Source organism: Toxorhynchites rutilus, chromosome 2, assembly GCF_029784135.1.
Source record: "Toxorhynchites rutilus septentrionalis strain SRP chromosome 2, ASM2978413v1, whole genome shotgun sequence".
NCBI lineage: Eukaryota > Metazoa > Arthropoda > Insecta > Diptera > Culicidae > Toxorhynchites > Toxorhynchites rutilus.
Genome location: NC_073745.1, coordinates 243,397,127 through 243,412,294, shown reverse-complemented (window position 1 = coordinate 243,412,294; position 15,168 = coordinate 243,397,127). Strand labels below are relative to the sequence as shown.

The following is a 15,168-nucleotide window of genomic DNA, read 5'->3' as shown; positions in this document are numbered from 1 at the left end:
AAGTTTGAGTTTTTTGAAAACCGCAAAATCACCGAAAATCGTTTTTTTTTTAAATTGGATGCCAAATGTCTTAAAATTGCATGACACGTCGAGTTTTACAGTTATCTAAAAAAAATCGTTTTTGTGAAAAATCAATTTTTCAGGCGAAAAAACGACCACACATTTTTTTACGAAAAAAAATCGCTGTCCACATACCACGTGGACAGAAAAAGCACGATTTTAGACTCCCCCCTCCCTCTCCGTGGACAAGCGTGGACATCTTCATACCCCTACTCCCCTTTGTCCACGTGGACATTTTTCTCTTTTTTATTAAAATAACTAAGGAAATAACTGAATTGCGCCTAAATCCCATTTGAGTTTATTTTATTTTAAGTTTTACTAGCTGTACCCTGCTGTACCAGCTTTGCTGTGGCTCATTGTTGTTTTACGGTAGAGAAATGAGTAGTATAACAAAGCACGTGCTTCATTTAATTTCTGAAGCACATGTTTCACATATCTGAATCTACTGTATAAGTTGTATAAGTTGTGTTACGTGAATTAACTTAATAAGAATAACTAATATTTTAGTAGAGAGTATTATTGTAGTAATTTGTATTAATAACTGTTAATAACACTTGGCATTTACTGAATATTATGTCTATTCATTGATGAAAAAATTATGTCATGTTTACTCACTCAACTAACCGCAAAGTTTTTGAATTGGCAAGTGTATTTTGTGTGAATAAGATGAAGATAATTTTTTATAAAAAAATTGGCTATAGGGGTCGGTGGTATCACTTCATTCTAGAAGAGGTGTCTCTAGGCCAAAGTAGTTTGAGAATCCATGGCTTAGAGGAACCCCCAACTCTAAGGATCGTGATGGCGATCGATCAGGAATATTTTCACATAACAGGTGATCTAGTTAGCAATTGTACATCTCGCTTCGAATCTAAAAAGTTCGCAATCAGGTTGTTTGGATCTTCCCCTAAGTAACTAGTTCACTCCATACCCCTCCAACGCTTAAAGATGCTCTCATTTTGAATACAACAACACGCGGAATCAGTCAAATTAGTATCCATAATAGTTTCTATTTGTAGTGAAGTAAGTGTAGGGGGTACCCTAAAATTTTTTAGACCATGAAAAATCGATCGTTCGCGGACGTCTCGATTTTAGTAGGATGACATATTTTCGACATGAAGAGGACGGGATATAATAATATTGGGACAATATTAACGATTAATGAATAGCATTGAGGGAAACAAACATTTTGACTGACCCCAAGGAAGATTTCTAAATTCGATCTGACGACAAAATTTGCCGCACGCGACAAAACAACGTGCTCGATGTGATAGCCATCGCCACTAACGCGTTTGCGTAACAAATAAAAACATTAACTTTGCCGAAAAGTTCACCGTGAATAAATCCAAATATAATGGGCCTGATCACGAACATCACTGCCACGTACGCTTTCACGCCACTTACACTTCACTTAATCTTTTTGTGTCTATCATCATTGTCGCGGACAGTTGCGTGTAAAAATGAACTCCGTGTAGAGAAAGTGTTCATTCCCGTTTATAAGAGACATGTTGGTTGCATAATGTCGGGTGTTTGAATGTTGTGTCGGTTGCATAATTTCGGACGTTTGAACGTTATGTAGGTAAAATTAATACAGCGTATGAGGTAATATTCCATTGAAATAATCGTATATTTTAGAATGATACGTTTGCGATTATACCTCGATGATTAGTTTGCTGAATGAAATGCTAGCTCAAAGTTGAGGAGGAATACTCGGGAATAATGTAGCTGTTGAACATATAGAAATGTAATTTTACGCTAGAGATAAAACATGACAATTATGTTTAATAATCGAAATCTCGCATACTCTTGTTCTTAGCTCTGTCTTACTTGTTCGAATAGTAAGAAATATTTAGAATCATTTTTTATGAACCGTTTCTACAATTTTGATGAAAAATAATATCTTCTATATCTTAGAACAAACTCGAATTTATCCACCTCACGGTCAGTATTATCTGAGCTACTCTCATATGGGATTCTGAAGTTTAATCCTCTTATCCTTCCCATTCTCTTGTAATTTGATTCCCATTGATCTTGTAATTTGACATGAGGTTTGATATAATTATTTAAACAGAAACTGTTCAGCAGCGTCGGTCAGAAGCATAATCCTCAAAAAAAAAACATCTGATGGGTTTCAAGGAATTTGATAAAAGCGAAAAGTGATTCAGATTTTCTTTGGCCGGATATTAAAATTATGGAAAAAGAATTAGAGAAGAATTCAAAAACAGTACCTTGTGAATGCTTTGCAATGATAGACTCATTTTTTTCCTTGTTCGAAACTTGTTATCACTTTTTTAATAACGGGTGTTAAATAAAAAAATCACATATAAAAAAAATATTTTTTTTTCATCGATTTCAGTATTTTTTATTTTTTAAATTGCTGTTTGTTTATTTTTTGTTTCTTAAACAAGACAAGACAAGATTCAAAATGTTAGCAAAAAAGTTAAATAAATACGAAATTAAACTTACTCCATTCCGGGTGATTAGCTTTCACCATCTAAAACACAAGTAACAAATATACCTGCTTTTCTCCGTGACATGACAGTATCGTGATATTCACAATAACACCGAGTTCATCAAAGTTGTCACGACGGATGAACTCTTCTGGATTCTACACACACGGTGACAGCCGTAATAAGGTTGTATACAATTCACTTTGTTTTCACCGTGAAGTGACCCAATATGAGCTAATATGAGAAATCACAAGTGGAAAATTGAACATTAAATCGCTTAACCCTGATGGAATCTTTATTACATTTGCAATTAAATGTCTACCGAAGTTTCTATTCTTTCTGGTCAAAGCAAATGCACTCGGGGTAGAATAACGAATGTCTGGGCGAAAGAGCGAGAGTGCTCAAATCGTAAAACATAGAGATAGTCATTCTCGTGGAGCAAATCCCTGCTGCGAGGTGTGCACAAAACGAGCGAGGAGAGTAACTCAATTATCCTATCTAGATTCAGTCTAGCAATGCATTGGTCAACTCAGAGTTACCAAGAGAACTTCATTTCGTTACGATGGGAGAGGATTCATAGTTAGTCGCAGTTTGTACAGATCACGATCTGTGCAGTTCGCGATTAATAGTTAATCACATCATGCTCCCTTGTTTTCCATCCTTGACCGTGATTGAAATTGACAGATGATGGATTGTTGAATACATTGGGCAAGAGATATTGTTTTACATATTGAATTCACTTTTGTTCCAAAGTTCCCTAAGAAAAGAATTTACGTGCTCGATACCTAATTTTTTTAGTTTATACAGTTTAGATAAATTTATTATATAGCAAATCAATCCACTGATACCCAATTTTTTCCAGGAAATTTTAACGCAAAGTGCAAATAAACTTGGTTGAAAAATTTTGGAAACGACTCTCTCTTCGTTGCATAAGCATCAGAGACCGATACTCAGAAATTATTTGTCGGTCAAATTATGTGGAACCCATACACCGTAGCGATTTTAACGGTGGCTTTAGAGACATTTCAATTTTCTTCGAAAATCTATATCAAGTATCCTCTTTCTGGATTATCTGGTTGCAGTCGAAATATAATCTTATTTGTTATCGTTCTACCTGCTCGAGCGAACAACACAACGGATGACTACGCCCATGATGATTTCGGATACGAGAAGAGAACAAAAAAAAAACAAACATCGTTTGTTTGTCAGTAGGAGTGGCACAAAATAAAACGAAGGGTTTCTTGTTGCTTATTTTGATTCTTGTTTTATTCCATCATTTGCTGTGCGTTTTGGGCACTCACATTGGCTCGTTCAATGTTTTTTTTTTCTTTTTCGGTTAGATTTTCCACTAGAGACATATGACAGTTAAAGAGTTATAGCGTTAATCGAAAAATGACAGATATAACATCGATCTTAAGTAGATTTGATTTTAGTGTATGGATTGTGTTTGGTACATGACAAATTGAAAATTCACAATCAGTATTTCTAGCGAGTGGCAATACGGCCACTGTTTTCTCATTTGTTTAACCGCTTTTGGCAGTGAGTTTTTATCTTGGTTGCTCATTTCTTTTGCAAGCTGGCTGAGACAATTTTGAATCTGAAATTTTGCTAAAAACAACAAAATGTTTCAAGTACACCGAGGAATTCCCAATAATATTTTAACGCTCACAGAGGGGAAGTTTTCAACATAAATTCGGTTTTTAGTTTCATTTAGAACAGTAAACTTTTCCTTCCGTTTCCCTTCCGAAGGACCGAGTAGAAAAATAAAACTAATTTTTGACCCTGTACTTTCCTTTTGTGTAGTTTTTTATGCTTTCTGCAAGAGAGAAGTTCTAGTATAAAGTTTAACTTTTTTTTGGTTACTTCTGGTTCTTTTTGCTGGTAATATTTACAGAGGTGGAAGATAGAAATTACGAGCGAAGCGGTTTTCTAGTATTTAAGCAAGTTCGCCAGGAAACAATAAATTCGAAGAGAAGTAGCGCGAGAAGAGAAGCGAGTTTTCTAGGCGAAAATGAGTTCCACGTGGGTGGTTTTAATTTGTGGCAGAAAAGTTTCTTTTCGCGAAAAGCTGCCGTTGCATTCTTTTCCCCGCTCCCAACAGTACCGTATGAGTGGCAAAAGGAACAAGTTTTATTTTCGCGCGCGGTAAGCTATCTAGCTATTATCTAGCTTCTACAGAAAAAAAACAAACTTTCGTTAAATAATTCGCATTAACAACATCTCAACTGTTCGAATCGTCTCACTTTGTTGGCGTATAAAAATTTCATTTGTAACAAATATATATAAATCTGTTGGTTTTACTCTGGCTCTTTCGCTTACTCTAAACTATCTTCTCGTTAATTGTTGTTGTTGCTCAGTTGTTAGTTCCCGCTCGGCTCTACTTCCTCTATCGATCGAGTAGATAATGCAATAATGGCAATAGATTATCTCACATGTAACAATTATTGTTGATTTATATGGATAATAATGCGACGACAAAAAAGTATAAATTCGTACCATATACATCTTTTGCATTCCCTCCCATTCATCCGCTTCGCTTCACGTTCGTTCTTAATTGAAATAATATATGCCCTAACCTTCTTTTCATTAGCTTTTATTAACTATCAGCGAAGCATCGGGAGGTGATATTCTTGTCCAAATTTGTATATAGAGGGTGCACAACAGAATTGCCAAAATTTTTCCATCTTGTTTTCCAGTTATTTTATCAATCTTTTGAGGGTTTTTTTTTCCAGTGTTTTTGTCAGTCATTAGTTTCAAGCATCACTCAGGCAGTATTCCACTGTGATATTATGGAAATTTACGATAAACAAGTTATTAGAGGCTAAAAGAGAAAGAAGAGGTTTTCACCATCTACTGCCATCAACCGGAAGTGGACGTCCGCGAAAGATGATTCGGTCGGTCAAATCTAAAATTTATTGTAATTCGCCTATACTTCTACAACATCTATGCGAGGGATCATCAAAGACGTTTTGCATGCATCTTCCAAAGTCAAAGTAAAGCGCCTCACTACCATACATCGGATAAGGAATTTGAGAGTGACTCAATAGATGAGGTTGTTTACCTCGATGAAAATATGATTTCAAAAATTTGAAGATGTTCGAGAGAAATTAAAATTTTAGTTACAAACGGAATATCTTGCTAGAATAACGATATTTGGCCTTGTGGTGTCCAATGATTTGGAAATGCATTCTGTGTTGCTTAATGATGACGTTGAAATCAATGCTAAATATACGTATTTCGAAGAACCATGTACTTCCTGGTATGGCCGACCTCTTTTCTGATCAACTAGTTGTTCTACAGCAAAATGGGGCGATTTGCCATATGTCAAATCGAACACAACGCATGCTGATAGGAAACATGAATCTTATCCGAACACATGCTGATGCACATGCCTCAACCCAGCTCAGCTCAACTCAGGGTCAACGCCCTGAAGTGGGCTATACTACGGACAAGTCAGATAATGTCGGACGATTACGTTCGCAAGGTATGTTCTAAGATCGTTACACTGGGCTTGTTAACAAAGTAACTAGAAGTGACGAATTTCATGCCAACTCATCTTAGGAGTTGACAGCACCATCTCAGATAGCAGTGAAACGTTGTGGGTGTAAAGTCATGGGCCATTTAAGCAACTTTGCATACTTGAAATATTCGAAAAAAAATTAGACTACTTTTTGGAAACAGCCAATTTTTTTTCTTAATTTTTTACAAAAATTTAAAACTTAAAAACTATGATACCTACACAATTCTTGTTAGAGGATGAAAATAGGAAATTGTTTAAATTTTTACAAAAAAATACTAAAAATTTTTTGGAAAAAAAATTCGCTGACAAAAATGTTATTTAATAAATTAAAATTATTTTTTTTCAAAAAACGTATTTTTTTCAAATTCCCGAATATATATACATATAGATAGCCCTTAAAATTTCCAACAAGTCGTCCATACATCGGAAGATGGGCACTTTTACAGGGAAACAGTTTTTCGAACAACAACTTTATCATGTTTTCTTTGAAAAAATACAACTTATCCTAATTTCTTTTAAAGTCAAGGTAGCGATATAATGTATTCGACAAAGTTTCAGATCTTGTTAAAATATAAACTTTTGTCGAAGACATCGACTTTCTATCTTTTATAATTTTTGGAATATAAGTCATTTTTGTATGAAGACTCCTGAAAAAAAAATGTTTTGCTCGTAACATTTTTGTGTGTAAATTCTCACGTTTGACATGTTCTTGACATATTTCTGAATAGAGAAAAGTTAGCAGAGCATTTAAAATGCGATAATTTATATATAAAAATGTAACGAATTGAACATTAATAGTATTTTTTCAAAGAAAAACATGAAAAAGTTGTTGCTCGGAAAACTTTTTCCATGTAAATGTGCCCATCGTCCGATGTATGGAAAACATGTTGGAAATTTGAAGGGGTTATTTATATCTATTTTTTACAGAATTTTAGAAGCATATGTTTTCGAGAAATATCAATTTTAATTTTCAAAATATTGTTTTTTCAATGAATTTTCTTTCCAAAAAATTCATTGGTAATTTTTAATGAAAACCAAAATAATTTCCTACATTCCATTCTTTGACTAAAATTTTGTAGGCCTGATAGAATTTTTGCAGGTTTTTTAAATTTTGAGTTTTTTCAACTTTTTTTCGAAAAATCTTAATTTAAAAACTATAAGACCTACAAAAATTTGGTCAGAGAATGAAATGTAGGAATTTACTTAGGTTTTCATTAAAAAGAATTTTCGAAATCTTTTAAAAAATGCTATTAATGTTCTATTCGTTATATTTTTATGTATAAATTATCGCAATTTGCATGATCTTCATAGCTTTTGTCTGTTTAGAAACATGGCAAACGTGAGAATTTAAATACAAAAATGTTAGGAGCAAAACATTTTTATCAGGAGTCTTCATACAAAAATGACTTATGTTTCAAAAACTATAACAGATAGAATGTTGACGTCTTCGACAAAAGTTCATATTTTAATAAGATCTAAAACTTTGTCGAATACACTATATCGCTATCTTGACTTTAAACAAAACTTCCTAACAAGAATAAGACAACTATTCAGTGTTTTGGTTGAAAAATTATTCAAGATTACCTTAGCATGGGTTCCCTCTCATTGCTCGATTTCGGGGAATGAGAAAGCGGACTCGCTAGCTAAGGTGGGCGCTTCAGAAGGCACACTTTTTGAAAGGCAAATTGCTTATAATGAATTTTTCCACATTCCTCGTCAGTATACGCTCGTATGTTGGCAGCGCATGTGGAGTGGTGATGAGTTCGGTCGTTGGTTACACACGATTATCCCTAAGGCCTCGACGAGTGCATGGTTCAAGGGATTGGATGTAGGTCGTGATTTCATTCGCGTGATATCTCGGCTTATGTCCAATCACTACAAACTAAACGCGCATCTCTATCGCATTGGGCCCGCAGCAAACAATCTTTGTGATTGTGGCGATGACTACCACGACATCGAGCATGTTGTCTGGTCGTGTATCCGGTTCCATGCTGCTCGCTCTCAGCTCTCTAGAGCACTGAGAGTACAAGGCAGACAATCGGATATCCCCGTCCGGGATATCTTAGGTAGCCGTGACCCTGATCTTCTGCTTCATCTATACCTGTTCCTCAGAAACGCCGATGTCAATTTTTAATGATGTTTCCTTCGTTGCTGTTTTCATCACACAATGTGGTTTTTTTCTTTGATATGGCGAAACATTCTCTACACCATATTACACATTTCGTTTTCTCCGCTAACCAAAACCATAGCCAGTGGCACCATTTGTACGCAATCTGTATCGAATTATTTTCGTAATTATTTGCCGGGACTCTAAAAGCTCAAACTTTTACGTCTTTGTGACACTAGGTGATAAAGACCGACTGATTTTGTGGGAATCAACATTTTGCAGGAGGTCTCGTTCGAAAATTTCAAGCTCACTATTATTTTCCTTCAAATCTTTCAATATAACATCCAACTTTTCACTTTTGCACTGCTCCTGCCGTCGCTACATGCTACAACGATGGTCTTAGTACATCAGCTCTGCTTCGCGGTTAGAACGTTAATGATGTTTACGGAAAGCAACAACCAAGATTCACAAGGAGAGTGGCTCACAATATAATTCTTTGCTTGGATCCAAATTATATTCCGCTGTTACTTTGGTTGCTCCTTTTGGTCGGAATAATTCGAGGAGCATGGATTGGACCAATCAAAACGAGGCACATAGTGCGTTTGGACAGTGTTTAACGTTCCACAATTATGCAATTGTTTATCTCAAGAAAAAAAGTTATTCATTGTGATAGATGCAAAGAAATATTTCCTATCAATTGATATAAACATATGTGCGATGTATTAAGAAATGCTCGAGTTATAAGCGATTGCGATCATTTATTTTTTCCTACATGTTCAGTGCCTAGATTTTCATTTAACCTCCTATATCTTCCGGTTAGACGTAGTCCTACGTCAATAATAAGCTCCAATTGAACAAACTTTTCACTGCAGAACGGATAGTTTTTTTTCGGTTTCGCTTTCCACTGCAGTACATATGCGTAGTCAATTTTTTCGATTTTTTCTATTTATTTTTAACACTAGCTGGCCCGGCAAACTTCGTCCCGCCCAAAATTTGTGTTTTGTTATCAAACATCCACGTTTTCTTACTATCAGCAAGTTCATGGGTCTAATCGCAGAACTGTTCATTGATTGATCTTCTAATCGACCCCGTTGAATTTACCTTTTACTATAAAATTCCTAGTATTTCTAACAAAACTCATCATTATAATTTCAGATTATATTCAGACACAATTCTTGTTCCAGATTATTCAACCACTTGCAAATGACATGTTCCTCCGTTATACAGAAAATATGATAGAATAAAGACAGCCCTAAATCGTTAAATTCCTTTCTCGAGTTCTGCCCTTATCAACACATCCGGCGATCCTTTTCTTGGTATAGATAGAAAAAGATATATGACTACGTTTCATCACATTAAAATCCATTTCCAGTTTCGAACGAAGATCAATTTCGCTAGCGCTAACATCAAATGGACTAACAGCCCTTGTCACTATGTAATTGTAGAGAATATGCGAATTTACTTTTCCGGGTTTTCCCTTTTTCCTTCAGAGTTTCACGAAAATTTTCGATTGTCATGTTTGGTTGGAATATTTTTGGTTGAAATATGTGTAATATTTTTATGCCCCCCCCCCCTCCATTCCAGAGGAGGGAGGGGTGTCATACCATTTCTCATACTCAAAAACCCTCACATCCCAAATTGTGCTTGATTAGTTCTCGAGTTATGCAGAAGCTTGTGTTTCGTTTGTATGGCAGCCCCCCTTAGAGAGGGGGGAAGAGTGCATTCACCATACAAACGTTTCGTGCCCCGTAAAACATTCATATGCCAAATTTGGTTTCATTTGCTTGATTAATTCTCGAGTAATGCAGAAATTTGTGTTTCATTTGTATGACAGCCCACCCTTAGAGAGCGAAAGGAGTGTCTAACCATCATAGAACAATTTATTGTACCCTCAAACTCCAATTTGCCCAATTTGGTTTCATTTGCTTGATTAATTCTCGAGTAATGCAGAAATGTATGCTTCATTTGTATGGCAGAAACCCCCCTCTCAGAGATCAGAGATAAGGGAGGAGTGCCTCCTCACCATGGAAACGTTTCGTGTCCCCTAAAACATTCGCATGCCAAATTTGGTTTCATTTGCTTGATTAATTCTCGAATAATGCAGAAATTTGTGTTTCATTTGTACAGCAGCACACCCCCACCTTAGAGAGAGGGGTGGAGAGTCAAACCAAACTGGAACAGAAATCGATGATGATCACGTTGAAAGTTCCACAAGACTCCGTTCATATGCCTACGTTTTGAAATCTGTTGCAAGACGGTGTGTTCACGCTAAAGCAGCTTCAATGTGAAGAGAACGTTGAGTTACTGCAAAGCGATCCAGCGGGCAGAAGTCACTATTGGAAAAGATATGATAACTTCAAAGCGCATCCCGGAATACCGGGCGGTGAACATTGACGAGCAGATAAACTTCAATATGACAGAATGCGCATTCGAAAAGGCTACGAAAACAATCAATGTGGAAGCTAGAATTACGCCGAACAACGTGAAACCTAGTGGCAAAAGGCGTCTTCGAGCAAGTGTGTCGTTGTCAAAACTGGTATGGAGGCCCTGTCTGGGTTGTGACTCTGAAGATACATAGCAATCGATAGTATTTCAATACCAAGTTCCAGGCTCTTGGATTTGTGAGTCGAAATAACCGGTTTTCGCATGCACGGTACATTTAAATAAAAAATTCCCAATACTTTCTGATCGTAGTGTATATTCATTAAAATATGTTCATCATGTAATTCCGCAAGCAAATTATGGCCGTCAGAAGCATTTTGTTCTGCAAAAAAAGCGCTCAACAAAAATTATACAAATGTTCAACAATCGATTGGAACTAGCGCTATTGCAAAAACGTAATTTCAAAAAACTATGACACACGTTTTGATACTAAAAAAATACTCGAATATTCGAAACTTTTCCATTTTATTATACCATTTTATTATTGTTGGTATATTTTTCAAGAGCACTTTGTCTTGTGAAAAAAATATGTTCGATAGTTCATGATAGTACATCCAATGAACACATTTGTTTGGCTCATTTTCCAAAGGCTCACGAATTTGGTTCAAGTGTACATCGTGGCAACGATTATACGATGTGATTTTTGTGGATAAAATAGGGGTCCGGTCGGTCGGTGGTAGCATTTTAATCCCCTGTGGTATTAATAGCAACGGTAGAGAAACTCTCCTGCACCGGAGATGTTATTAACTAAATAATATTCATTATTTCTCTCCAATAAGCCATCTGCATAACGCCTTGGACTTCGTGTCTATTTTGATAGCGAAATAACGGTTAAAATCCCGTAATCCTGGCGCAGCCAAACACAAGCGAGCGAAATAATTCCGTGGTGCTATAAATGTATGATTTATGATTTATTAATTATTTTTGTGGTTAGCGAAGCCAATCCCTGTTGTATTTGAAAATTATTGTAGCCCGCAAACACGCTGGGTACGGATCACCTAGGAACATCGAACTCATATTGATAATATTATTATTTCTGAACATAAATCTTATAAGAGAACAAATTAAATGAAAATTACCTCGAAGAATGTGCATTTTCAGAAAATTATATCAAAAGGCATATATCATCAATAATCGTAAATGTTTGTACTCGCTCACTTTCAGTTGGTATTCAACAATTTTCTCCCGTATCATACCAGAGCGATTTGTACTTTTCTATTTTGATTATCACCACCCTCCGCCCGCGTGCTTCACGTTTTTCATTATTGCACCTTTCGATCTGCTTTCTAGCATCAGACCCAAGTCTCTCCTCTTCCCCCTAGTAACTTAATGTGTTGCTTCACTTGGTAAACGGCGGAACTCCGATGAGCGTGGAACCGTTCCCCGTTCCTTCTCCTACTCCTCTTTGCTCCGGTACTCCTACAATCTCCTAGTTGTGTAAGGTAACAATCGTGTTGTGACGTCGAAAGCGATTCCCTCACCATGGGCTCCGATTCGACGATGGTTCGACGCGGTAGATGGCAGAAATCACCGCTCGGCACGCTAGACGTACTTGCCCAAGTCCTCGTGAAAGTCGTGCAAGTAAGCAATTAGCTGCGGAAAGGACGGTCGCTGCTTGTAGTCTGCCAGCCAGCAGCAGGACATCACCGTGTAGCTGTTTCGGGAGATGGAGAGGGTAAAAGAGAAAGAGAAAAGATATACAGGCATGAGAAAATGGGAAAATGACGATGAAATGAGCTTAGTTTCATATGTATACTATTCGGTGCTTCCCCCACTTCCCCCCACCATACATCGTTACATTGGATCGGAAGCATGTGAAGCACTTTTTTCTAGGTTTACGACAGGATTGGAGAGATTACACCTCACGAGCCGGAAGGTGTTGTCGGCGGGGAAGGATTTATGAAAGTATGAATTCATTATGATTTGTGACAAATTTGTTTGTTCGGGGGATATTTGGTTTGTTTTGAGTTTTTGTTTTTGCGCTCCAGAGGGGAAATGTGTAGCCACTAATTATAGTGACGAGAGCAATAACTTCGTCTGCCGATGTTATGTTTGTTCTGCTGGGAACAGTTTTTCAAACAGCGTATTTTTTTTTTTATTTCTTTATTAAAGAGATTTTCAGCCAAAGGCTGGTTCATCTCTACAAACAGCGTATAAGTACTTTTAAAGTTAATCGCACTCGTGATTCGTTCTCATACTTAATATCCCAGAAATCCCATAGTCAATTTCAATATGTTCAAATTCGCATTCCAGTTTAAACGCTATACTGAAATTCCCGACACTATTCTTATTTATTATTATTCGATGTCGGATTAGGTTTTTCCAAAACATATGGAGGGTACAAATTGAACAAACAAAATACCGGTCGCGTCGCAAAAATAGTTCAATTTTGCATTCAATTCATTCCTTTTTTGATGGATTTACGCGATTTTAGCACCATTGGATTTCGATACTCCCCAACAATTTATGGCAGTATGGATACAATATAGAATATATAGAATACAATATAGAAAAACCTCACTAAATTCATCGATTAAGACTTTACTTTGTTAGTGAAATTGTACATTGAGACTCCTGGTACTTGAATCAGATTTCAGTTGTATCAACCATGGGACATGGTTGTGCTATGCATTCATTCATCCTTCAAGATGTGAATGCCAGATTAAGCTGTCTAGTTGCACAAATCTCAATCCAAATAATTAAAGATATATATTTTAAGATATTTAAAGATATTCCGTCCGGTTTTCTGTAAGGGTGCTAAATCAGAAAACGGGTGATGTTTTCATGAAATAAACTCAACGATAATAACTACGTTCGCAACGAATGAATTTTGATGATTTGCAAACCAATCGATTTGGAAATTCTCCAAGATTTGATGGATCTGCTATAGATTATGATTCCATAATTCGTTGTAGAATGGCACTAACATTCCCAGTGGAACTTTCGTCGAACTTGTCGAGTGTTATTAGTACTACTTAGTTGAAATTTCGTATGCCGAATAATACGCCTTGAATGTATTCTGAGTGGCAAGCTCTAGAATACGCGAGACCACAGTGCAAGTCGAAAGAAATTTCTTCGACGAAAAATACCCGGCGAGAACGGGACTCGTACACGAACTCCCGTTATGATAATGTGTGACGCTAAACACTTGGCACAAGAGCACTTCCATAATCTGTAAACGGTATATATTAAGAAAGCATTCCTATTTTCTCATATATTTGCTGTACCCATTTGTGTTACCTACCTGCCCGTGCTGTCAATGAAACCGGGTTAATACGTTGTCAGTTACTCGGTTGCGAGTAAACGTCAAACGATTCGAAGAATTACGAACATACCCATTCCTTAAAATATGATATCTTATTTGTGTGTATGAGACTACTCGCTCGTTTGAAAACAAAAAAAAAATTGTAGTACAGGCAAACTTGTTTTGTGCGATCGCATTTTGTGTAATTTCTCATTTATGTGACTGTTTTCGTAAGTTTTTATTAAAAATTGGAAATTGGAAATTCAAATCCCGATTTCATGATAAAACGCACAAAAAGAGTCACACTAATGAGGAATTGCACAAAAAGGGATCGCACAAAAACAAGTTCGCCTGTAGCTCGGTTGCGAGTTATTCATATTTGAGGTACACTATTCTCATACCACTGCGAATCAAATGCAACGTTCGGTTTACGTGCGTTTTACGTGTAGAGAGTAAATATTGCAATGTAAACTCCGCTTGTTTTTTAACTGAGAACAAATAACCACGATCGCAAATCACAGCATTAGATGTGAATGAACTCTCCGAGTAAAAAATATTTATAATTTCACCACAAAAACAATAAACAGCAGCAGCGGCAATCAAGTTAGCGAGCAGACAACATTTTTTCCAGATGCTGCGAGGTTTTACAAAGGTTTTGCACGATATATATGACGAATTTCACGCCATCTTGACTGGTCATCAGCAGCATCATCGCAGATTGCAGTGAAAACTTGTGGGTGTAAGAACGTTGGTCATTTAAGCAACTTTGCATATTTGAAATCTCAAAAAAAAGACTGCTTTTGAAAAGGACAAAAGTTTGTTTTTCCTCAAAATTTTACAAACAAAAAAATATGAACTAATGAACTATGAGACCTACAAAAATGCGGTCAAAGGAAATGTAGGAAATTATTGAATTTTCATTAAAAAATTTCATTCTTAAATTTACAATGGAAAAAAATATTGCCATGCTTTGCTGCGGCACATTGTGGTCCCATGATTAACTTTTCATTTTTTCATGTCGTAACAACAATCCTAGAGGTATAGGTTGTTTTGCAAATTGTATCATGGTTTGAGCTCGATCGGTTCCGAATTTTTCGAGTTTTTGACACATACACAAACGAACATAACATTTTTATAAATATAGATAAGGGAAGGAGATAAATTTTCATTCATTTTTAAACAAAATACTCAAACCATACACCATACATAAACGAACAAAAGATATATTAGGCTGTCAAAAAAGTGCTGCGGTATTTTTTTTTAAATTTTCATTTGTCCATACAATTAGTTACAATCATCTGTTTTAAGTCAAATATGCGCCGTTTTGTTCGATGACTTGTTCCCAACG

At 36.2% G+C, this 15,168-nt stretch overlaps 1 protein-coding gene across 1 annotated transcript in view; it reads right to left on the bottom strand.

Annotated features, from left to right (window-relative positions):
* Window positions 1-3,757: 3,757 nt before the first annotated feature.
* Window positions 3,758-15,168, bottom strand: part of LOC129765312 (tyrosine-protein kinase Dnt) — a 192,119-nt gene continuing 180,708 nt past the window's right edge. The window contains exon 12 of the mRNA XM_055765487.1: window positions 3,758-12,230. Within this exon, the coding sequence (XP_055621462.1) occupies window positions 12,119-12,230 (112 nt within the window). The 3' untranslated portion in view covers window positions 3,758-12,118. The remainder of the gene's footprint in view (window positions 12,231-15,168) is intronic.